Source organism: Cydia amplana, chromosome 18 (assembly GCF_948474715.1).
Source record: "Cydia amplana chromosome 18, ilCydAmpl1.1, whole genome shotgun sequence".
NCBI classification, from domain to species: domain Eukaryota; kingdom Metazoa; phylum Arthropoda; class Insecta; order Lepidoptera; family Tortricidae; genus Cydia; species Cydia amplana.
The window spans coordinates 1842695-1867430 of record NC_086086.1 but is presented as its reverse complement, the minus strand read 5'-3'; the positions used below and the strand labels follow the sequence as shown (position 1 = coordinate 1867430).

General features: G+C 38.8%; 1 protein-coding gene and 1 long non-coding RNA gene across 3 annotated transcripts in view; one reads left to right on the top strand and one right to left on the bottom strand.

Annotated features, from left to right (window-relative positions):
• Nucleotides 1-24736, top strand: part of LOC134656295 (uncharacterized) — a 551434-nt gene that overhangs the window by 374244 nt on the left and 152454 nt on the right. The window lies entirely within an intron of this gene.
• On the bottom strand, nucleotides 15689-23843 carry LOC134656288 (uncharacterized). 2 transcript variants are annotated; one of them, XM_063511806.1, is made up of 6 exons: nucleotides 23358-23843; nucleotides 19628-19934; nucleotides 18742-18838; nucleotides 17699-17809; nucleotides 16850-17011; nucleotides 15708-15773 (listed from the first exon to the last, which is right to left on the bottom strand). In XM_063511806.1, exons 1-6 carry the CDS (start codon nucleotides 23809-23811, stop codon nucleotides 15708-15710), a joined length of 1197 nt encoding a protein of 398 aa, XP_063367876.1. In that variant the 5' UTR covers nucleotides 23812-23843. The 2 variants fall into 2 exon arrangements, 1 of the variants encoding a protein (XP_063367876.1); XR_010097499.1 differs by lacking the exons at nucleotides 16850-17011; nucleotides 17699-17809; nucleotides 18742-18838; nucleotides 19628-19934; nucleotides 23358-23843 and adding an exon at nucleotides 16728-16842 and having other exon boundaries at nucleotides 15689-15773.

Below are 24736 nucleotides of genomic sequence, written 5' to 3'. Positions count from 1 at the left end.
TAGACTGACCAGGTCATAGATAACAATACCAAGTTTTATAACGTATGGTCAATGGTGCAGATGGTCACGAATTGAAGTCAAAAAATATACGACAAGAAGAGTGAGAATGATCATAACTTTAAGTGTTGAAAAAAAATATTAAAATTACCAACGTTGTTGGGTAGGACACACCTTTTTCATAACATTCGACCACATTTATTTAAACATGTCTAAATAACAACTGCTTTATCGGCGCCATAGACACGTCATCGCCAACGCTAACGTTATCATGCATTATACCTGGCATACTGGTTGCTACCCATGAACTTCTAGATATACAAAAACAGGCGTAAATCTAAAGGGGATGGGATCAACATATTATTTTTACAGCTAAACCATGTTAACTACATGCCCAAGATCACAATCAAGATCATAGACAAGTCTTGGTACTGTTTGATTTAGTTGTACGATCTGAGCGCGCTCGCAATCATGTTCTATAAAGACTTTATGTGTCTTCTTATATCGATGGTTTATTATAGTCACATGTGCGACGCCGTGACGACGTTAACGTAATGTTTACTCGTGTAGTAAGCAAACTTGAGATTCAATTATGTTAGTTTATACTGGCCGGCCAACCGTGTCAGTAGCGAAGCTAATCAGATTACGGTAACCCTCAAGTCTCGGAGTCCGCAATTAGCAGCAACAGCTAATTACAATACATAATATGATGGTATATGTATATAGTTACAGTCAGTCAATACCTTTCCAAAATAGAGACAGGCATATTACAGTTCGCGTTCAAAACTATTTCTTATAGTCTGTATTATTCTACATGTGGACATATCTCTTTTTTAAGCTGTTAGATAACTTTTTATGTTGATTCTACTCATATATTTGAAATTCAGAGAGTTTTTCTATGACAGAGTAAAAGTGAGGTCTCAAATCGTGACAAAATTCTATTGTCACGCTGACTGTGTATATTCTATTCCACTGTGTACAGGTTACGGTGAAGCTTGGATGCTGCATGACTGTAGCGACAATACTTCTGTAGAATTGATGCAGAACTGCACATTTCCTTGATAAAAAAAATGAGCAACGAACGTCACTCATTTTATCAAGGAATTTTACAGTGACCTCTCTCGCTGTGCGCTCAATCTTGGAATTTTTCGCTTGCTCGGGTATCAATATTAGCTCGAGGGCTTCAACAAAAGCTTTGCCTCTTGTAAAACAAATAATCAGCGTATTTTTGGGGTAACTTGTAAATCATTAAGACAGTCTACTAGAGCTTCACTTAAATATCGCTGTGTGTTATCTGGCGGGGTCATGCCCCCTGGCGTGCCAGGGAAGTGTTAACGGCGGGGCGGGCCTGCGCTATCTAGTATCTCGGCAATTGCACTTGTCAGTCGGTTCCTTATGCACCGCACTTTACCCGCTAGGGAAAGGCAGCAATTTTCTGTAAAGGCGGTATTCCATCTGTCCAATACATTTGTCCAATCTCATGGCGTCTTTATCTCTCTCTCAAGCAAAATGTGAGACAAAACACACATTGGACAAAGAAATTGGACAGGTGGAATACAACCCTAAGCCTTACGTGGCTACTGTATTTGTGCAAGGTTGGTGTAACTACCATAAAACGCGTGTTTCTAGTGTAATTATACATTTTAGAATGATGTCGTGGGAGGAATAAATAATAATTTTAGCTCAACGTTAAAAAGGCGATTATACTTAAAAATAGTGCAGTGTTTTATGGGGCGCGCAGCCAACGTTCCAATCGTTAACGCTCCGTAGCGTATCGTAGTCAAGTCATCTCTCTCTATCACTCTTCCACACTAGTGCGACAGTGACAGTTGCGTTTCGTTCGCTACGAAGCTTTAACGATTGCACGTTAGCTACGATCCCTGTTACCCTTAAACTTTTCACACTTACCTCCGACGTTCGAAACGTCGGAGGTAATTGTAAATCTTCCGTCCCGTTAAAGTAAAATAATAAGTATACAAACGTTTTATCATAAAGTACCTGTATGTGTAGTGTTTAGTGACATAAATTACCAATAAGTACTGGATTAACAACATAAACAGGGATTTAGCATTGGATTGGTTAGTAGGTAGTCAGTCTGATGAATATTAATCACTAATATTGCTGTCAGCTTACTACAGTTGCCAAAAATATATTTACATGTTTAGACCTTATTCAATTGTAATAAGGCTAAAACTGTGTATTTATTTTTGACGCTAAACTGTGTAAAGATTAGAAACACCATTGTTTGCGATTTCAAATGCCGATTGTATTTTCAGTTCGAAACATTTGGATTAAACCTATAAAACACGATGATTAATGATGGCTCTTTGTGAAGATATTTTTAAAATGATTATCGGTCATATAATTGTAATTGTTGACAGAAGATTGATTATTTTTAAGACATTTTTAATTTGTATCTAATAAATAATATCATGTTAATGTTAATGACGATCATACTATAAATTCATGTAAGTAGATTAGTTTAGCATAATTTATAATGTAATTTCATATCATGAGAATAAATATCTAAATCTAAATTTATACATACTATTGTATAGTTAACTCGTCTTTCCTGTCGATATCGCAAAGCTAAGGGACTCCAAAGCTAATTTATACGTTGTAATTTTACAGACATGATACATTAGTTCAGTACTTGAGACTCACGTAAAAAATCCTTGATATTATATGTAGCCAAGTAACTTTTATTATATTGGCCACAGAAGATACCTTCTTGTAAAGTGTGTTTGAACATTATACCTATTATATGTTTTTTTCTTTAAAAATTGGCTAGTTAGCAGCAGTAATGCGTGCGTTTCCCAAATCATAGGTCATGATGTTCGGTAGTTAATATTGTGCAAGTTTATGGTAGGTACGAATAAGCTTTTCCAATCGTGCATTGAAAAAACCAAGTGATCGCTCTTTACGTGTAGCAGTTACTAAGTTTCAAGTAAAAGATCATAACAATTCTTCACTCTAAAGCATTTTGCTCGTTAGATCGCAACGATGGTAGAAATCAGAGCCCATCGTTAATGGCCAAAGCGTCCATGAGTAGGCGAAAGGGTTTAACTTAATAAGATTATCTTGATACTTAAGACCTTTGACAAGAAAGGTACCAGGGCAACCATTCAACGTCTGTACAAGCGATCTTAGGCCGTCCGCTTGCTGGTGCGTGTACGGAGCGGGCGCAAGTACGCGGGTGCCATTTGTTGGTAAAATCCCTCTCACGCATCCTCGCCACGCGCCAGTTAGCGACGTTAGCGTTGTCTATATTATTTCTCTTTAACCCGCTAACCCGCTCCGTGCAACCGCGTCAGCTACGGACGCTCTTAGATACAATTTATCAGCCTTTGCTTTAGATACAATCTCATAAAAGCGTATCAAATAACTCTGAACTGAGTAAACGCTTTAAAAAAATGATATTTTTTCAATATACTTATTTTAATTCCAGGGTCAAACAGTATATTCATTATTCTTTTCACAGGATGGTGGTGGTCAATGTTATGTTAAATACTTCTTTGTAATGAGGTGAAACTGTAAATAAATCTAAATACTACGTCGACTGGACGACATGATTCATGGCGACAGTGAGAATACTGTACTTACTTAATATTACATAGGTACTCCGAGTCGTCACATCTTAGTGCTTTCATTTTTACAGTTTAGCCTGCAGGTAAACGAGAGTCAACAACTTAGGTAGATAATAAGGTTTAAGCTGAGTATGTCAACGTCACTTTCTTAGGAGGTCACTTTCGAGTTAGGTCACGTTCTGTGGACGTCACTTTCTGAGTATGGCACTTTCTGAGGTCGTCACATTTTGAGTACGTCACTTTCTTAGAACGCCACTTTCTGAGGACGTCACTTTCGGAGTTCGTCACTTTCTGAGTAGGTACGTCAGTAAGGTAAATTAAAATAAATTAAATAATTTTTGATAGTTTAAACAGAACACAAAACTACGTAACTTGCGTAGTAGAAGCCTTAAGATCACTAATGCAATGTTATATAGTAGTCCCTGATCGTGGCCCGACGCTTAGCTGCCTTGTGCAATTTTTCAGCGTGGGATTGTAAACGTTTTTTTTTATTGATTTTCTAAAATAATTACTTATACTACTCATACCTAAATAATACTACTGTTTGGACGTTTGTAAAGGGGCCGGGACGATACCGGCCTGTCAGTTAGAACAAAGAATTGACAGCTACGAACAACTGACAGGCCGATATCGTCCGGCGGACTGTTAATCAGTGGGCCCCTTTACTCAATAACAACAAGTTTAAGAATTGTGCCATATAGTCTTTTGAAAGTAAATGTAACATCGAACGAAAATGAGATGACTGCTCATTCGACCCATAACAAAGTTGGGTCTTAAGGACACTAATTTAGGTACTATTGTACCACGGCTAAAATGTTCCGAATTTAGAAATGTAAATTCAATACCGGCTCAAAGGCTAACTAAATATAGCCATCTACCGTACCTTCGGGGCTATTCATAAATTACGTCATTTCATCGGATGATGGTAACATGACGTAGGAGGAAACGGGGTCATTGGAAGCATGGTATTTGGATGATTTTAGGGGGAGGGGGTCAAAAATCGTCAAAAATAGATGACGTAATTTATGAACAGCCCCTATGTCGTGACATTTGGTGCATGGGATCGAGAAGGTCGTGGGCTTCAAAAGGCGCTTACGAACGCCTTAAGTCATAGACTAGGAATCCTCTAGACGGAGTTTAGAGGAATTATTTCATGAAACCGATGCTGCCAAAAATACGGGGGTGCGGGGGGACGAGGTGAGCGAATCCCGTGCCGTGATTGGTCCGTTCAAAGACGCGGACCAATCACGGCACGGGATTGACTCGAAGATGGAGTAAAACTACCGTATAAGTGGCAGAGGGGGTAGCGTTACTATGCTCAGTCTAGACTTCTAGAGGATGTCTTGTCTGTGCCTTAAGTAGAGCGTTTTCACATTATCGGTTCCGATATCGGATGTCTGATCAATAACCAAATATACGAACGGCCTTGATTTGCCGCTCGCCACACCGCGCGCCGCATGCGTCTGGGCTATAACCGCGAAAATCGAAGTTCGTCAATCGCGGGCATTTTCTCTTTCACTCTAATTACGCCTTCGTTGGAGTAAAAGAGAAAGATCCCCGAAATTTGCGAATCGGTTTTCGCGGTAACCCCTCAGTCCGCAGCTGCATCTGCCATCCGAAGGTCACCCTATTGGTGCACGCTGCACGGAAGATGCTGAAGACTTTTCTAGCGTTTTTGCATCACTGTGATTTTATCAAGTATTTGAATGTTTTGTGCATTTATATTTTCATAATCAACAGAGCTCTATCCAAATTAGGGATTATTCTCAGTAGATCCATTGACTAGGTCCATCATGTATCTACTGAGATATTTTTTTCTCGATTGATCTGCTGTTTAATAAAATGGATCTAATGAGAAAATGTAGTCTTAATAGATATATTAATATATTAATCCTCAACTTAACTAGACGGAGAAATGTTGAGTTCCCAACTAGACGGAGCCCCGCTTCGCGGGGCTCCTATTTCTGGGCGGTTTGCCCTTCGGGCACGTGAAGCTACCTAACGAACCTAACCTACCTACCTACCTACCTACGCTTTTTTCCCCAAAGTGTAATGTTTTCACGAATATCACACTAAACCAATAGGTTAGGTTCGTTAGATAGCTTCAGATACCCTAAGGGCAAACCGCCCAGAAATAGGAGCCCCGCGAAGCGGGGCTCCGTCTAGTTGAGAACTCAACATTTTGAGAATTTTTTGGTTAACGGATTTAGCGAGAAAAGTACTATTCAGTAGATCCACATTGTTCAAAATTGGATCAATTGAGAAAAAAATATCTCAGTAGATACATGATGGATCTGGTCAATGGATCTACTGAGAATGATCCCAAATTAGAGTAACCATCAACGTAATTATTTATTAATGAAACAATAATATTATCTCAAAACTGTTTCGTTTCATTTAAAACAAAATCAACAGAATAAAATCGCAGAGCATTGTCTAAGTTGATATTCGTTTTGATAGTTCATTCTTAAATGAAAATGTTCCATATTGATATTAGATTGGAAGTGTATTGGTTTGAGCGTTAGGTTACTTGCTTTCTATAGTCCCCAGCTCCCGAGGGCCACGAAACACACGCTCCTTGACGCTGTAACCGATCGCCATACATTTTTTATAAGCGTTTATTTCACTTGCAATGCTTGTAATATGTTTGTTCGGGTCAAATCTTGTAAGCTAAATTAGACCCACTTCCCATTATTCAATTGAGCTGACACTTCACATATTTACATAATGTAAGTGTAGGTGACAATGCAGCGCCCTGTAGCCCGGGCGTAAGAATACGGCTACGGCATCCCCTGCCTGTCGTAAAAGGCGACTAAAAGGGGTCCTTGGGGTCGGAGACGGTCGCAGTTAGGGACTGCGACTGCAAAAAGTGGGGACCCATAAAGGGGCACAACGCTAGGACGGCACTGGTGCATTCATTGGAGATCCCAGAACCGTCCGAAATGCGCCGAGGAGGACAACTGGGAAGTTTTTAGTCGGTGAAAGTCCAACATAACCTCCGCGCTGTCCCTGCGGTGCGGAGGTATCCATAACGGATTTTCCTCCCAAAAAAAAAACACAATGCAATATTATGGTACCATCGAGCTGATCTGATGATGGAGATAGGAGGAGGCTATGGGAACTCTGTGATAACCAATGTAACCTAATTGTATTTGGGTTTGTTAGATTTTTCCTCACAAGTATTAGTTACTTGTAACTACAGTAGAAGGTACAGTTAGTAATAAAAACTTGTATCAAAAATAAAATAATTAAAAAATTAAATATAAACAAAAATAAAACCAAAATAAAATAACTTAATATAATATCTTTTTTAAAAAAAGGGAACCGCCTTCAGAAAACCAACCCACTGAAAAGTACAAAATAATTTTTATATGGGTGCCATGGCACCGCCTTCAAAAACTAAGTAATTACCCGGATGATTATTAATTTTCTTATTATTAGGTATTAATTACTTTTTGGCAAAAAATTGCTTTACGCCGTGGGATAGGGACTGGACACGTAAAGGGGTGCCATATAAAAATTATTTTGTACTTTTCAGTGGGTTGGTTTTTTGAAGGCGGTTCCCTTTTTTTAAAAAAGATATTATATTAAGTTATTTTATTTTGGTTTTATTTTTGTTTATATTTAATTTTTTAATTATTTTTTATTTATTTTATTTTATTTTTTACTTTTTAGTGACAGGTAGATACTTCATTTATTTTAGGTTTTGGGCTAAAATACTAGTTTGTTAGGCTCTCCATTTAGTCTACTAATGTAGATGATGGCCTAACTCGATGATAATCGCGACACAACATAATATGACGTTTTGGTGCTAAACGATTTGTATGTATATTGCTCCCACTTCCACTCCCATTCCCAGTCCCAGTCCGAGTCCGACTCCCACTCCCACTATTTTATCTAAATCGGTTTTAGCAACATAAATTTGTTGGTAGGTATACCGATAGCATGGCCACCTACGGGGTCCAATTGGTTTTTCAAACCATCCATGTACTGTACACTAATACCTTCTCCAGAATGTAACAAACACTTTTCTGAAAACCGCATCAAAATCGGTTCAGCCAACCGCGAGATAATCACGAACAAACATACACACATACATACGTACGTACATACATACGGGTCAAACTGAGAACGTCCTTTTTTTAAAGGCAGTTAGAAAAAAGTTCATCGACCCACCTAGTGGAACTCCGCAACAGGCACACGACGACAAGTCGGTTAACCAAAACAAAGCGTGCCTATGTTGCACCAAACCTAAGTTCCACTAGGTACAGCAAGGGTTCAGCATCAGCTCTATTTTGGGTACTGCTCTCCCAAGTGCTCATCAAGATGTGACAGATTACCAAAATAGCGTGGGCCTATGTTGCACCAAACCTGAGTTCCACTAGGTACAGCAAGGGTTCAGCATCAGCTCTATCTTGGGTACTGCTCTCCCAAGTGCTCATCAAGATGTGACGGATGGCCAAAATAGCGTTGGCCTATGTTGCACCAAACCTGAGTTCCACTAGGTACAGCCAGGGTTCAGCATCAGCTCAATCTTGGGTACTGCTCTCCCAAGTGCTGATCATGATGTGATGGATGACCAAAATAGCCTGGGCCTATGTTGCACCAAACCTGAGTTCCACTAAGTACAGCCAGGGTTCAGCATCAGCTCTATCTTGGGTACTGCTCTCCCAAGTGCTCATCAAGATGTGACGGATGACCAAAATAGCGTGGGCCTATGTTGCACCAAACTTGAGTTCCACTAGGTACAGCCAGGGTGAACCCTGCCAGCCAGGGTGGTTTGGTGCATCAGCTCTATCTTGGGTACTGCTCTCCCAAGTGCTCATTAAGATGTGACGGATGGCCAAAATAGCGTTGGCCTATGTTGCACCAAACCTGAGTTCCACTAGGTACAGCCAGGGTTCAGCATCAGCTCTATCTTGGGTACTGCTCTCCCAAGTGCTCATCAAGATGAGACGGATGACCAAAACAGCGTGGGCCTATGTTGCACCAAACCTGAGTTCCACTAGGTACATCCCGAGTTCCACTAGGTACATCCAGGGTTCAGCATCAGCTCTATCTTGGGTACTGCTCTCCCAAGTGCTCATCAAGGCGTGTCGGATGACCAAAACAGCCTGATCCTATGTTGCACCAAACCTGAGTTCCACTAGGTACAGCCAGGGTTCAGCATCAGCTCTATCTTGGGTACTACTCTCCCAAGTGCTCATCAAGATGAGACGGATGACCAAAACAGCGTGGGCCTATGTTGCACCAAACCTGAGTTCCACTAGGTACATCCCGAGTTCCACTAGGTACATCCAGGGTTCATCATCAGCTCTATCTTGGGTACTGCTCTCCCAAGTGCTCATCAAGGCGTGTCGGATGACCAAAACAGCGTGATCCTATGTTGCACCAAACCTGAGTTCCACTAGGTACAGCCAGGGTTCAGCATCAGCTCAGATCTATGTATACTAAAACCTTCTCCAGAATGTAAGAAACACTTTTCTGAAAACCGCATCAAAATCGGTTCAGCCAAACGCGAGATAATCGCGAACAAATATACATACATACATACATACATACATACATACATACATACATACATACATACATACATACATACGGGTCAAACTGAGAACCTCCTTTTTTTTTGAAGGCGGTTAAAAATTGACATAAAAACTTATTAACCAATGTGTGTCGCGCGTGCACTCTCAGACCGCACGTTTTGTGGCGGAGGCGGATCGCGCTAGCATACATTTAGTATGCTAGCGCGATACAGTGACGATAAATAAGATGGAACTAGTTTTTTTTTAAACTAGTGCATAACCCTGTAATACCTAAAGGTACATAATGTTTGCATGAAAAATTTCGGTAATTCTATACTTAAATTTTAGTTAAAGTACAGGTTGTCTGGAAGATATCGCTCGTTAGCGATAAGGCCGCCTGTTGTTTACCTCTGTCTGTCTTCATGTATTATTTGTGTTTCCATGTACATTTATTCTGAGGTTGTGCAATAAAGAGGATTTGTATTGTATTGTATATTGTAGGGTATGTTTTAAAGCATGTATGGATTAGATTAAGACAGATAGAATAAAGGCACGTGCTCAGACAGACCAATTAATAGTTTGTGGCCAGTTTTATGAAGTAACTTTTTCGGATTGTTCGAATGATTAATTATGGAGTTAGCTCACTTTTGATCGAAACTCGCACGAAACTGAGTGGGGGAGATAAGTTGATGGGAATCGATGTTAAAGCCGGGCAACGGGGCATTAACATTTTACTTGATTGCTTCATGAAAGCGAATATAACTTGAAAAATACTTAAGAACTTACATACTTATTTACTTTCGTTTTTATTGTACTACTCGTATTTTGTCGCGTATAATAAAGTAAATAGCGTATTTTTAAGTGGCTCGCTTAGGTTAAGACTTTTTTAATCTTGATTACTTATTTAATATTTATGCAATTTATTTGAGGCTCAAATGGGACCAGCCAGCCTATTATGGATAGCTTTATCCATCTTTATCCACGTGATAAAATAACTGTCACTGTTTAACACCGTGGGAAAGAAAGTGACGGACACCGTTTTATCACGCTGTCACGTAGACAAGAACGACCATCATATCCGTACTGGGCCGGCCACGTCTATCGCATGCATTCGGATAGGTGGGCTAACATAATAGCTAACATAATGGATGCCGACGAAAAAGCGTGGGCGGGGCAGGCCAAGGCAGAAATGGCGGGACGACTTTGACGCCATCCTTAACAACTGGCCGGAAGAAGCGCTGAATCGGGAGTCGTGGAGAACCAGGGGAGAGGCCTTTGCCCGGCAGTGGGACACACAAATAGGCAAAGAAAAAAAAATGTTTTTTAGGCTAACGCATTATTCCCTGAGGCCCAAGATGCACTTGTAAGTTTTACTTAAGTAAATAGTGACACAGCTCTGCTATAACACAGAATGAGAGATGTCAGAGATGAATATCGTTATCTCATTCTAAGAAACAGCTTTGTCCCTACTTACGTATAAGTAAAATTTATAAGTGTATCTTAGGCCGACCCATGCCATGAGTCCTAAAGATCTCTGTATCTCCCTTCACATGCTTTATGAAGACCGTGATGATGATCACGGTATGATGGTGCCAGATGCCAGATGTGGCATCTTTCGAGATAGTAATATTACTTATTTTATTGCCATAATTATCACATAAGTACCTATGTTTCATGTCAATTATAGCGAAAGAGCAAAATATCTGGACTTAGAAGTTCCCTACTTTACAAGTTTCAAATGGAACAGTTTGCAGCTACAGAAGTTAGGTCCAAAATCTCTACAGATTTAGATTTAGGATTACATTTCAGACCGCATACAATTTCATAGTCCCATTTAGAAGGTCGCGTGAAAGTCAACTGAGACGAACGCGGCCATTTTCGGGCAAATGAGATGTAAAATGCGAAACAGTCTTGTTATTTTAACCCACGAAGTTCGTTAACACTAAAGAAGAAAATAACCTATATTGATTGAGTAAAACAGACGCAGACGGTAAAATCTAACTAACTTGACATACATTTTGCGGTAACTAATATCTGCTTGTCAAAAGTTGACGTTTGACAATTCAGTGACCGCAAAACATATGGCGCAGTACAGCGCCATCTATTTTGGATGTCAAACTAAAGGGCACGTTTTTTGCTTAAGTAGACTACCTCTCTATTACAATCAATTCTCTTTGTCTGACACGGACAAAGTGGTCGGAATTCTCAGAAAGCATCTATTTGAATTTTTATAAAGCGGTCTGTAGAGATGTCTCGGAAGATGTGAACTGTTCATCGGGATTTAAATAATTCTAGTGTTGATGGAGTCGATAGAAAACGCCGATCACTACAGAAATTGTGAAGATTTTAGATGTCTCTTGGTGTTTAAAAAAGTAGCGTTTTTATCACTTAGGTAACTAAATATGATAGAACGACAACATTTTTGAGTACTACCGTCTTTATGACGTCACATACACTTACCCCGCCATTTTCGCGCTTGTCGTCTCATATGTTTGTATTCAAAATATCATACTGAATGCCTTGTAGGTACCAAATATAGCCATATACGAGATGACATGAGCGAAAATCCATAGGAGACTTCTACACCAAGTACCGACTCACTATAGGTACCTAGGCAACATTATTAAAAAAAAACCGGCCAAGTGCGAGTCGGACTCTCGCACGGAGGGTTCCGCACCAACAACAAAAAATAGAGCAAAACAAGCAAAAAAACGGTCACCCATCCAAGCACTGACCCCGCCCGACGTTGCTTAACTTCGGTCAAAAATCATGTTTGTTGTATGGGAGCCCCACTTAAATCTTTATTTTATTCTGTTTTTAGTATTTGTTGTTATAGCGGCAACAGAAATACATCATCTGTGAAAATTTCAACTGTCTAGCTATCACGGTTCGTGAGATACAGCCTGGTGACAGACGGACGGACGGACGGACAGCGGAGTCTTAGTAATAGGGTCCCGTTTTTACCTTTGGGTACGGAACCCTAAAAACTGCCAGCAACGCCAGTTCTCTAAAAGCAATTATTAATCACTCAAGCAAACATTTAATGTTTACACTATCTACTATAATCTCATAAAAATTAATGGCTAAATTCAATAAAATGATAAGTAAATACAAACAATGGACTAATCCCATTATTGTATGCAAACAAATTCAGCCATTTTTCGTAAGGATCATTATTTTATTATGATTCTAGTAAAAAGTAGGTAAGTACTCAATTTTACTTTATTTACTGGGTTTGTTCCTGGCTAACAGAAAATAACATAATCCGAGAATATTAAGCATTAATCATTTAACTGATTAGAAATTATTGGATAACTAGCGATCCGCCCCGGCTTCGCACGGGTTAACAAAATATACATAAACCTTCCTCTTTAATCACTCTATCTATCTAATCCGTTGCGTAGTTTTAAAGATCTAAGCATACATACAGACAGACAGCGGGAAGCGACTTTGTTTTATACATACTATATGTAGTGATAGTTGAGAACATTATGTAATGTGACCACAACATAGTAATACAAAATTACAGTAGACTTCATATTTTACAATAGTACCTATACACAAATTTAAGTAATTCGCGGATTAACTCAATATCAATTACCAATAAGTACTTCGCGAATAACTTTTTTGTCTATCAAACCTACACGGAGCGCGTGAAACATAAAAATACTCGCGAAAATCGCCGAACACCCTTTTCTTTACCCGTTTGCTTCTCATTTTAATTCAATTTACTGGATGAGGGAGAAAAAGTAATCTCCAGGGTTGGGTACGGTACAGAGAGATTGGAAGTCATCGACACAGTATTGGGACGAACTCATATACTTTTATGACGTCGAAAGTTTTTTATTCACGGCAAAAGGAAAAGGATTCGCGATTCGGGAACCTCTCATGTGAGGCCAGAGGGCCTACGGCGAACCCCGTTTGACGTGTTGCCTCTCTGTCGCACTTGTAAATTCGTACGTAAGTGTGACAGCGAGGCAACATCAACACGTCGAACGAACGTGGTTCGCGGTAGGCACCCTGACCACTCGGCTGGAAAATCTAACATGTTTGTAGGTATTTGGGCATTCGCGGAGTTTCACGTTTTTATTTGTTTTTCTTGTTTCTGACAGTTAATAGTTATTTACGATACAAGTGCGAAAAATAGGGAATTCGCAACACGACCAAAGGGAGTAGTACGACGTTTTACAGTAGGTACCTACATAATTACATGGCCCTTTAAATTTTCCAAGTAGTTACGTATTGTGCTTATTATAGCACAGGGTATCGTAATGGAGCACTAGATGTACTGTAGAACGTTTTAAGAGCATAAAGGTATCGTTCGGATTCAGACTACACCAGTATTACCTACTGCTGCACTAGGTATTGCAGTGCGACATTACTGCCGACTACTGCTAGCGAATAAAACCCGCGTCTTCAGTTTACGCGGCTAACGTCTTAACCACTAGACTACCCTGTCACGGCGGTAGGTACTCGTCCTAAATTCCCTAGCTGTTTTATTAGTTACCCCAATCATGAGACATTAAATTTTGTCTGAAATGTCTCATCATTGATGCCGTTACCATTGATTAATAAAACATGATCCCTTCCTGTTTGCATTTAAACCAGATTATGTTCGGCAAAAGTAAAACTGCCTCCTGAAAGCGTAGAAAAATATCGTTAAAGAAAGAGCTTCGGCCTTGACACGGAAACCACTCCATGCATAGAAATTAAAGTGCGGGTCCATATAAGTCGTGTCGCGGTTATTCCTCCGGGCCTCCACATTTTCTTATATTTCCGTCCGTTGAGAAAATTTATCGTTTTGATTCTCATCGTTTGCCGCGCTTTTGCCTCCGCCAAACCAGGGTACAGAGGGTTGGTGTACCGCCAACATCAAAAATCGAATCTGCCTCTCTTTCGTTCTTGCATATTAGCTCGATTCTAAAAAAAAACAGCGAGCTTCAAATTCACCTCTCATCTCCGCTCATCTCCAGCTCAGTGCAAAGGCAGTCTAAATAAATGTAAGGTATGTAAACTACTATGCTGCTCGAGTCTGTAAGGTACGTTAGCAAACTGAGTTAACGCTAGTACTCGTAAGCTAGTGACTGAGTAAACGCGATTGTATAAATAGTACCTCTGATTATATTTTATTCAGACTAATACACCAGCGTTACTGCTGCAGTATTGTGACGCGACATTTTACTTTCAGCTGTTTTGCTGACGCAAATGTCAAAGCCGAGCAGCAAGGCTTTGACGTTAGCGGCAGCAACAACAATACAGTCGGTAGTAATGTCGCGCGGCACTACAGCCAGTATTGCTGCTGTTGTAGTCTGCATCAAAACGGTACCTTTAGCATATCCCGTGTTAACAACTATTATTTTAACTTAATTATCACCAACCCATACCTATCTATGTTCAGGCAATTACATATCATCAACTACACAAACAAATTAGTTGCCTACCTACCTGTTGCTAATCGCCTCGTGATGGGATGGAAGCCGGCTCCAAAGGTCGTCAGGGGCAGAGCCCCCGCTCTTGTTGATGATTCAATTTAATATTCCGAGGTTCCTGGCACTTAATACACAGACACAGAACCGTCACAGATAGTATTTTCACAATCAAACAATTTTTAATACACCGCCACAGCAAAAACGTGCCGTCGCTCCTTTGTTTTCTGACGCGACTGGTTTCCCTTTTCTTCCACGGAGGGAACTAACCGGCGAGTGGCGTGACTGTCGCGCGGTTGGCGCAAACACGGCGTTTTCCCGCGCTATTTGAAATGTGTAGCGAATAGATACGTTTTGCCTTGCCTGAACATCCCTGATTTGCAGTGGATTGGTGACGGTGATACTTTTACTGGTCGGCGTGTAGCGAAGGGCGCGCTCGGTATGCCGCAATAATAACATCCTAGAAAGGAGAATAATACTAGACCGGACCCGAATAGCGAATGTGCGACGCAACGCACCCAATATATCAAGGGCGGAACTTTAATCTTACCTCGCCCACAAGTACTGCGTAGCCAGAATAATGTTGAATACAAGACCTACAATTTAAGTAAACTGTTGTCGCATTGTAATATTTTATGTTGTTTTTAATGTTTGTTGTTTTTTTTGTGATATTTGCATATTTTTCATCCACCCAGGATGAACTTTCGTTGTTGTTATTTGGCTGCTGAAAATGTCATTCGAATGTCACCAATATATCACTGTTGAATCATGGCTTCTCTCAATCAGAAATCTCAAATATTTTTTCCCATTTCCGATAGCAAACCAACAATGTGGATACTACGAAATGTGATCCCATCATCAGTTTCATAGAAATGAATTGGAAAATGGGTGTTCTTAGAAAATCCGACAAAACTGCAGGCTTTGTTAAAACTAGGTTATTAAAAAATGAAAATGCAAAATCCAGCTATTTTGTGATAAATCTATATAGGTTTTGTTTAATACATATGATGTGTTGAACGTTACATAATTACATATATAAGCTAATCATAATGAAATAGTTATGTGACAGAGCGGCGAGTAAGTTTTTCAACTTAGGTAATTACTCAAAATAAATACCTAATACTCATTCTAAGCGCGAAGTTCGAAGTTATGGTGTGCTTGAAAGGTTCTATTTATTCGGCCGTAGACTCGTTTTGAGCATAAATTAGGGCGAACACCGAATATGTGCCTCTTACAACCTGAAATGTAAAAAGTACATTACACACATGTCCTACCACGCATAAGGGCCCTGTTTACTTATTGATTAGGTAGCTGGTAGAGTATTTAATGCGAGTTTATACATTTGCTACTAAACACAAGTATGAGCATAACAGCCTCCTAGGCTAGTCATAGTATATGAATGCTTTGCTTAGTTTGGGGGTAGGTCGATCTGTGTGAGATTGTCTCCAAATATTTATTTATTATTAAATAATTTATTTGCTACTTGTTTTTAGTGGCAAATGTATGAACCCGCAGTAAACACTATACAATATTATAAACGTCCCATAAGTGAGCTCTAAAATGTTGAAGGCTTTCAAGGCAATTGGTCGCTACGCCGCCACCGCTTACGAAAACGGCACTAGTAGGCGTAGGTCGCGTCGCATCGTAATTATGTCACTCGTCGATAATCGATCAAATTTGAACCTTAATAGATTGACTGAAAGTTGTCATTCCAGTATCTAGGACTAATTTAGCTAAAGAACTAACCTGTATAAAGGTGCCATAAGTGAGCTGTAGCATATTGAAGGCCTTCATGACGATTGCGGGCCAATTCTAACTTTAAGATACGTCAAATACTAGAGATTGAAACGATATGGATTGGATATGTCAGTGTCAAACAAGTGTCAAAAATGACGTGTTTGTTTGAAGAAACGTCACTTTTGACACTTGTTTGACACTGACATATCCAATCCATATCGTTTCAATCTCTAGTATTAGACGTATCTTAAAATTAGAATTGGATAGATAGATAGATAGATAGTCCAATTGGCCCGTTGGTCGCTGCGCCGCCACGCATGATAACAGCACTAGTCGGCAGGTCGCGTCGCATCGTAATTATGTCACCCGTCGATAGTCCATCAAATTTGAACCTTAATTGATTGACTGAAAGTTGTCATTCCAGTCTCTAAGACTAATTCAGCTAAAGAACTAACCTGTATAAAGGTGCCATAAGTGAGCTGTAGCATATTGAAGGCCTTCATGACGATTGGTCGCTGCGCCGCCGCGCATGAGAATAGCACTAGTCGGCGTAGGTCGCGTCGCATGGAGAACTAACCTGTATAAAGGTGCCATAAGTGAGGTGTAGCATATTGAAGGCCTTCATGACGATTGGTCGCTGCGCCGCCGCGCATGAGAATAGCACTAGTCGGCGTAGGTCACGTCGCATGGAGCTGGCGTGCCAGCCACAGTAGAAGATTGAGTCGGACAGAAGAGATGCCTGAGAACATTTGAAGTATTTAACTTGGAGAAGTCAGCTGAAGTAAAACAATCATGCATCTAAAGGATCATACATAGATAGATAGAATAGATAGAACACTCTTTATTAAACCACCTCAGTAAAAGATACAGCTTCAAGAAAAATTGTTGATTAAAGAAAGAAGTAGACAACAGGCGGTCTTATCGCTAAAGCGCGATCTCTTCCAGACATCATATTATAATAGGTAATTAAAAAAGAACAGTGGATGTGGAGGAACTGTCTCCTTAGGTAACCCTTTGTCTGTGTTTAAGATATTAGCATATTAAGTTGAGGCATTTTTTAGTTTTTTGTTCGTAAACGATTTTTTCTGCTCTATACAGCACAATCGGGGTTTGTACCCTCGATTTTTAACCACCACTAACACGTATACCTACCTATTTAGTAATCTGTTGTAGAAAGTTTTTTGGCATATTTTTGTATTGCATGATTTTGCTTGGCAGAAATGTCGTTTGGCAGAATTACCTATCGCACAGTATCATTTAGCATACAATCACTTCGCCGAGTTTTATAATCCAGAACCATATTTAGGCATAATTACCTATCAATTTAAGCGTCTCAACTTCCTGGTGTGTTTAAAAAATCCTGGGTATTTTCTTCCCGATAGCGAGCGTTTCTGTTTTAAAATAGGAACCTAAGGTTAAGACTTACCTGATACGTTATTTCACCAGCATTGCAAAGGAAAAGAGCGAGTAGAAAGTATAACGCTACTGCAAACAAAATTATTTTCAATTGGGCGCCTAAAGTTATGTCCTTTGAAAGCTGAAAAATAAGCAATTTAATTTTGTACATACAGGGAAAAAAATCCAGTTTATCCTTTGGGAAAATTCCCAAATTCAGAATTTCCAAAGAGAAATTCCCAGTGGCACATCACTAAGCGCATGCAATTTAGCTTAAGCGTGCATGATATTTATTTAAGCCCATAACTGAGCTGGTTCCCTGAAATCGCAATTGCGCTACTAGGTAAATTCCGTCCTACTATATAGTAGGACGGAAGGCATTCTCATAGTAATATTACTATGAGAATGCCTTATTCATGTATATTATAAAATAAATGTCCCAGTCGGGCAAGAGTGGCGCGACAGTATCTCGCCCGCGAGATAGCTCTCCCCTCCCCCTTTTATACTTAGAAAAGGGCCGGTAGTCTATCTCGTGGGCGAGATACTGTCGCGCCACTCCTGTGCTAGGCCTACAGAATGCTTAACACTGTCAAATAGTTGGCATTGGCATCTTCAATCACGGCACCAACAAGGATTACCAAACAATCTGTCAAGTGTCAATTATTGGAGTCAGGATGTCAAACACTGGGGATTTCATCTTATTTATTTTATCGGTTTTCCGTGCACATACCGGAATTTCTCTATAGATCTACTAATCATAGTAAAGAAATGGCGCAGTAATTTTCTAGTAGAAGTTAACTGAGTTTATGGACTTTTATTTTTACTTAACATAATAGAAAACAACTTAATGCAGCTAAGCCTTCGACCAGCTGACCATAGGACCTCCTACCAATCGCCTCAGTTAAATGGCAGAACTACAGGTTCGCCCAAAATAACGTTGACAAAACAATTAGGAATATCGATTAACAAAAAAAACGTATTATCTTCAAAATAATCTATTTTAGCTCAAAAATGTGCCGCAGTAAAATTGTTTCACGACGCATTTTTGGGCCACCCTGTATAATAGAAACTTACGGCCAACTGCAGCATCAACGACACGACGGAACCCGAGCTCAGGCAAACTTGGAGCGCCAGGACTCCGCCGACGGACCGGTCGATGTCTTTTGATAACCTTACAAGATAATCACATATACATATAGCAAAACCAAAAAAACTTGTGTTTTTAAACCTATGTATATAAAGAGAATGGAAGCATTTGAAATGTGGTGCCGGAGGCGTATGGAAAGCATTAGCTGGAGAGACAGGATAACGAATGAGGAGGTGCTATGAAAGGAGAGCTATCCTGAACACTATCGCAAGTAGACGCGGAAAAATTATTGGACAACTTCTTTAAAACTATCCTGGAGGGGCGGATAGGACGCAAGCGTGATAGAGGAAAACCCAGACGCAGCTTTTTAGATCAAGTGAAAGAAAAAGTGGGGGTCGTGTCGTATTCAGAAAGTCAAAGAGCTGGCGCAAGATAGGGAATGCTGGAAGATACTCCACCGACAAGAGGATAACTTATTTTAAGTTTTAATGATGATGGTACATAAATAATGACCATTCCCTACATGCGTCCCATTACTGGGCACAAGTATTCTGTCTTTGTACAATATAAATTGTTCTATATCGGATATGGATTTTGGATTTTTTCCTTCACTACTTACTACCCTCTTAGAGGATAATATAACCAAACGGTGTAGCCATTAACAGGCGTTCCCCTCTGTCGAAAATAGGCGGCCAATGGTCATACACAATGTATGGACTGACGTTTATCTGACATGGCTATTTTTACGTTACGTATACATTTGACGTGCCCCTCTCCCGCAAAAATCGGCAGACTGTTATGTACAGAAAATTACAGACAAGGCGTCCGTTTGGTTATATCCTCCAAGACTTCACCAAATAAATAAGTAGGTACCTTATAAGATTACTATGCATCACGATTCCTTCAACCAATCCAGAATGCAGTTGATCTGTAGCATATTCCTCATTTCCTGCATAGTTGTTTCTATCAAACTGTTCCCTTAGACCTTCCAAATAATATCTCAACGTGATAAATTTATACTTGTACATGATCAGAGTGACTAAAGCAAAGGAGTCAATGCATATCATGGGGACCATCATAACGCCCAACACTCCTGTTGTAATGAATCGAAATGTAACAGCAATGGAGGAATTATCTTCGTAAAATGGCCAGTATGTCACAATTGTTATGAAGTGGGATCCTGGAAAAACACATTATCAGTAGGTAGCTTTTTGGGGCCTGTTTCTCAAAAGCTTTTAACTTGTAATACAAGCGGATGTCACTTTATGACAGCTTTTGTTGTATTACAAGTTACAAGCTTTTTAGAAACGGGCCCTTGCCTTGGTCTCATAATACCTGCCAATAAAGCTAGCAAAGTACAAAAATAGTTATTCTTAGGGAATAACTCGGGATATACAAAGGCAAAGGTGTCAATCCGGGCTGTCTGGCGGGAACTATGCACAGATGTACATACAGATGTAGTGCATAATCTTTTACCATCGTATTTTCACGTCAGTCTCGGTACAAAAAGTACTGAGGTTGACTGAAACAGCGTGACAAATACGAACGTTTCTGAGAAAATACAATGGTAAAGGATTATGCTCTACATCTGGGTGATTCTTAAATTGTGTCCAAAAAAACTTTTTTTCATAAACGTTTTTATTTTTCACATATTATTACATATATCAAAAGTACATACAAAAAGCAATTTTTTGATTCATATGGTCAAGCTTAATACCCTCAGGAAAGGTAAATAAAATGAGTACATAAACACGGTTGTGATAAAGTATCCCTCAGTTGTGACATTTCGGCATTTTGGTGGCCAACTCGGCTATTTTGATTTATATAGTTATTTTAACATAGCCTAAGTCACTCCTATGACTACGACAAACCTAATAGCTCAGACGTTGAAATCCGTCAAACTATAAAGGCTGTAGAGCGTGACAAAGAATTCGATACAAATCATACATACATACAAGCGAAAAACATTTTTTTTGCTTTGGCAGTCGGGCCATAATAGCAAATGAAATGTAGCTAATAAAAATGCACTTCTAAAAAGTGCATATGCCTCTAAATTAATCAAACGAATTAAGAATGACACGACCACGTGTCTATATGTCACGAACGTGGACTCAAAATTCCGTAGCGGTGACAGATTTTTGAGGCCACGGTCGTGATAATTTGGAACATGTTCGATATTACATAAACATTTCCTTTGATTTTGCAAATGTTAAATAATTAGCTTAATCTGCAATGTATGAGGTATATCTTATGTTACAAACAATAACGTGAAACTGCAACTTACTTTTAAAACTCTAACACGGCGGTGACGCGTTAAGGTTGACCGTTTTTAGGGTTCCGTAGCCAAATGGCAAAAAACGGAACCCTTATAGATTCGTCATGTCTGTCTGTCTGTCTGTCTGTCCGTCTGTCTGTCCGTCTGTCTGTCCGTCCGTATGTCACAGCCACTTTTCTCCGAAACTATAAGAACTATACTGTTGAAACTTGGTAAGTAGATGTATTCTGTGAACCGCATTAAGATTTTCACACAAAAATAGAAAAAAAAAACAATAAATTTTTGGGGTTCCCCATACTTCGAACTGAAACTCAAAAATTTTTTTTTCATCAAACCCATACGTGTGGGGTATCTATGGATAGGTCTTCAAAAATGATATTGAGGTTTCTGATATCATTTTTTTCTAAACTGAATAGTTTGCGCGAGAGACACTTCCAAAGTGGTAAAATGTGTGTCCCCCCCCCCCCCTGTAACTTCTAAAATAAGAGAATGATAAAACTAAAAAAAATATATGATGTACATTACCATGTAAACTTCCACCGAAAATTGGTTTGAACGAGATCTAGTAAGTAGTTTTTTTTTTTATACGTCTTAAATCGCCTAAATACGGAACCCTTCATGGGCGAGTCCGACTCGCACTTGGCCGCTTTTTCAAATGAACACAAATAAATAATTTTCGACAAAACTTCTCTCTTCAGCCATTTGTAAACCTGACAACAACACAGTGTTGCTGTTCTAAAAACACTATAATAAGGCTGCCAGTAGTAAAGATAATTTTCTACCGAGTACTGCATGTTTATATTACCACGCGCGGCGGTGACGCGAAAACTAATCACAAAATGTATGTTGTTTAAAATTATATAAAATAGTTATAAATCCATAAATTTATTAAACAGTGTTGTAGAACAAGGATTAGTGTTTTATATGTGATAAAAATTATTGCAAAATCACTTCATATTTTTTCAAAAAAAATATAATAAAGACAAACCAAAGAAAGTCTGCAGCGCTATATTAAAAGTAGTTTTTAAAAATCAGTATGCGACAACACCACAGAAAATGGATTAAATAGTCTTGATACTTGTGAAATTTCTACCATATTTACCGTCTATGAAAAAATTAAGCTGTATGCACAGCTTAATTTTTATGGTAAAATAAATTTCATTCCAACAATAGATGTCACTATTAATATGTAGACATATACTAATATTGATAAATAATATTGGGAGAATGTGAAATTTGGCTTCATCAAAATTAATAAGCTTTTGTAATATCCGCGACGGCGGTAAATAGGTACAGAGGGCCTACCGCGAACACCGAAGTTCTCAATATGCGAGCATCTTTCTCTTTTACTCCCATTAAGGCGTAATTAGATTGACAGAGAAATTGCCCGCAATTTGCGAACTAAAGTTTTCGGAAAAACGAAATAAACCATTAAAACAATAAACATATATTAAAAATTAATTTTAGCTTTAACTAGTAGGTACCCATGCCGTGAGCATAAGCATGGAGGTTGTGGGTTCGAGCTCAAAACCCGGCTAGTACCAATGAGTTTCTCGAAATGTTAGAGGAAGTTCATAAGTATGCCTATACCTATTAGGTGTGTTCAATTTGCTGTGAAACCTTTGTCTAAACCAATATTATATTATCTAAGTAGGTACATATGGTGAAGTATTAAGATGTTTCATTCCACTTACCCTTCATCAACTCCAAATTTTGTAAACATTGTCGTTTTTCAGCTTGAATCGCCTCGTGCTGACTTTTTACAAGTGTAAAATTATTCGTCACGCGGAAAAGTAACTCCCGCACGCCGGTTTTGTAAGGTTTCACCATGTTTATTCCGTTCATCACAAAACACAATGAATATTTAAACGATTTTGACAAACATATACCATAGTGCATGACGTTTACTGACTGCTTAAAAACATTGCCATATGTAGTTTTTTAATTCAATGTCAAATTATTGCGCTGCAGACTTTCTTTGGTTTGTCTCTATCACAAAATCTGGGGAAGTCACACTACACGGTCCGTGACATTTCGCACTTGTAATTTTTTTTTATATGTATCTAAACCTCTTAGGACAATACATTTAGGTTGACCTAAAACTAGAGGTAAATTGCTAAGTATATTGATATAGAGTTTACTTATTTTCACAAAAATACATGCTATTCTTACGTGTTACACAAAAAATGCATAAGAATAAGAATCACCCATCTGTATGTGCGGAATATTATTTAGCCAAAATAGTGGCCAGAGATATAGGCCTGTAGTTGGACTTGTCGCAGGAGTCGGAGGATATTTAAATTCATATATATATATATATATATATACCTGTCATCATCTTCCGAATGCCTTCAAATATAAAGAGAACAAATGTACCATAAACAAACACCGCGTATGCCACCGCGTTAATTTTCATAATTCTGTAATTCTCAGCCACTCGATGTTCGTCTTCGTGGTCTTTGCAAATCTCTACCAATTTCTTGTTCAATTCCTTGACGCGCTTCCTATTCAGGATGACTGACAACATCTTGCACAGAACTATAATATGGCTCACAGCGAACGTTGTACAATCGCTCTTTTCATCATTAGGCATGTCCCCGAAGAACACCCCAATAATTTCCAATACAGTCATAGAAATATAAAAAGCAAATAATATAAAGCATAGAAGTCGGTATCGCAAACTTTTCCCTTTGCTTATTTCGCTTTCCTCAAACCAAAAATCGCCCGCTCCTGCTAAGTACATTTTTCTGCATAAGTTTTTCAAAATGAAATAGTTTTTCATTTTTATTGGTAGGATTTTTCCAAGGCACAAGCTTTCTCCTTAACGAATAAGTAAACTAACAGCTGCAGGTGTAAATTGGCTTAATTTTGAGAGATTATGAAGTTATATAATAATAGGATATTTACTAGTAGTAAGTACCTAAGTAAATTCAATATTAGTTTTTCTTCCAGAGATCCGTAAGGCACATAAGTCATAATTATATAATATTTACCTTTATAACGTTTTTAAAGGACTCAAAGCGGAAAACTTCGAAAATCTGTCATCGATATGTTAATTTAGCTTTAGCTCATCTCGCTCGTATATAGGTTTACAGGAAAGAACGAGAACGCACGGGCGAAAGATGGCATAATTCGGGCTCCCATACGGTTAACATAGATAACATTATATAGTCGAAGTTTAATTTACGTTACTTTAAAGAAAATATAGAGTTCGACTTTGCCTTATTAGTTGATATTACCTTCAATCTTAATCTATACTAATAGAACGGTCAATCAGGTGGCCATTACTGGGATAAGAGTGTCCAAAACTACGATATTCACAGAACAGAACCCGTCATAAAATGTTTCATAAAATAGCAATGAGGCTTCATAGTCGAAGTCATTTGTAGAAAAGTTTTACCCCACACTAAGTGGCCGAAATGACACAATAAGCGTTAAAGTTTTTCAAACAATAATAGCACAAAAATGACACCTTGTTTGTTATTTAATATTACCTCTAATCAGCCGTAATTGTTTAACACATTTAGCTATTTTCTTGCGGTACCTATAGGTACTTCTGTACTTTAGGTAGGTAACTCTATTATTATCTCATATCAAAATTTAAATCACTTTAATAGCGTTGAAATTCTGTTATTAATTTTCAATAGGTTGTTCAAAAGGCTCGATAACACGAATCTCAAGAAATAATGAATTATGTAAGTTTTAAT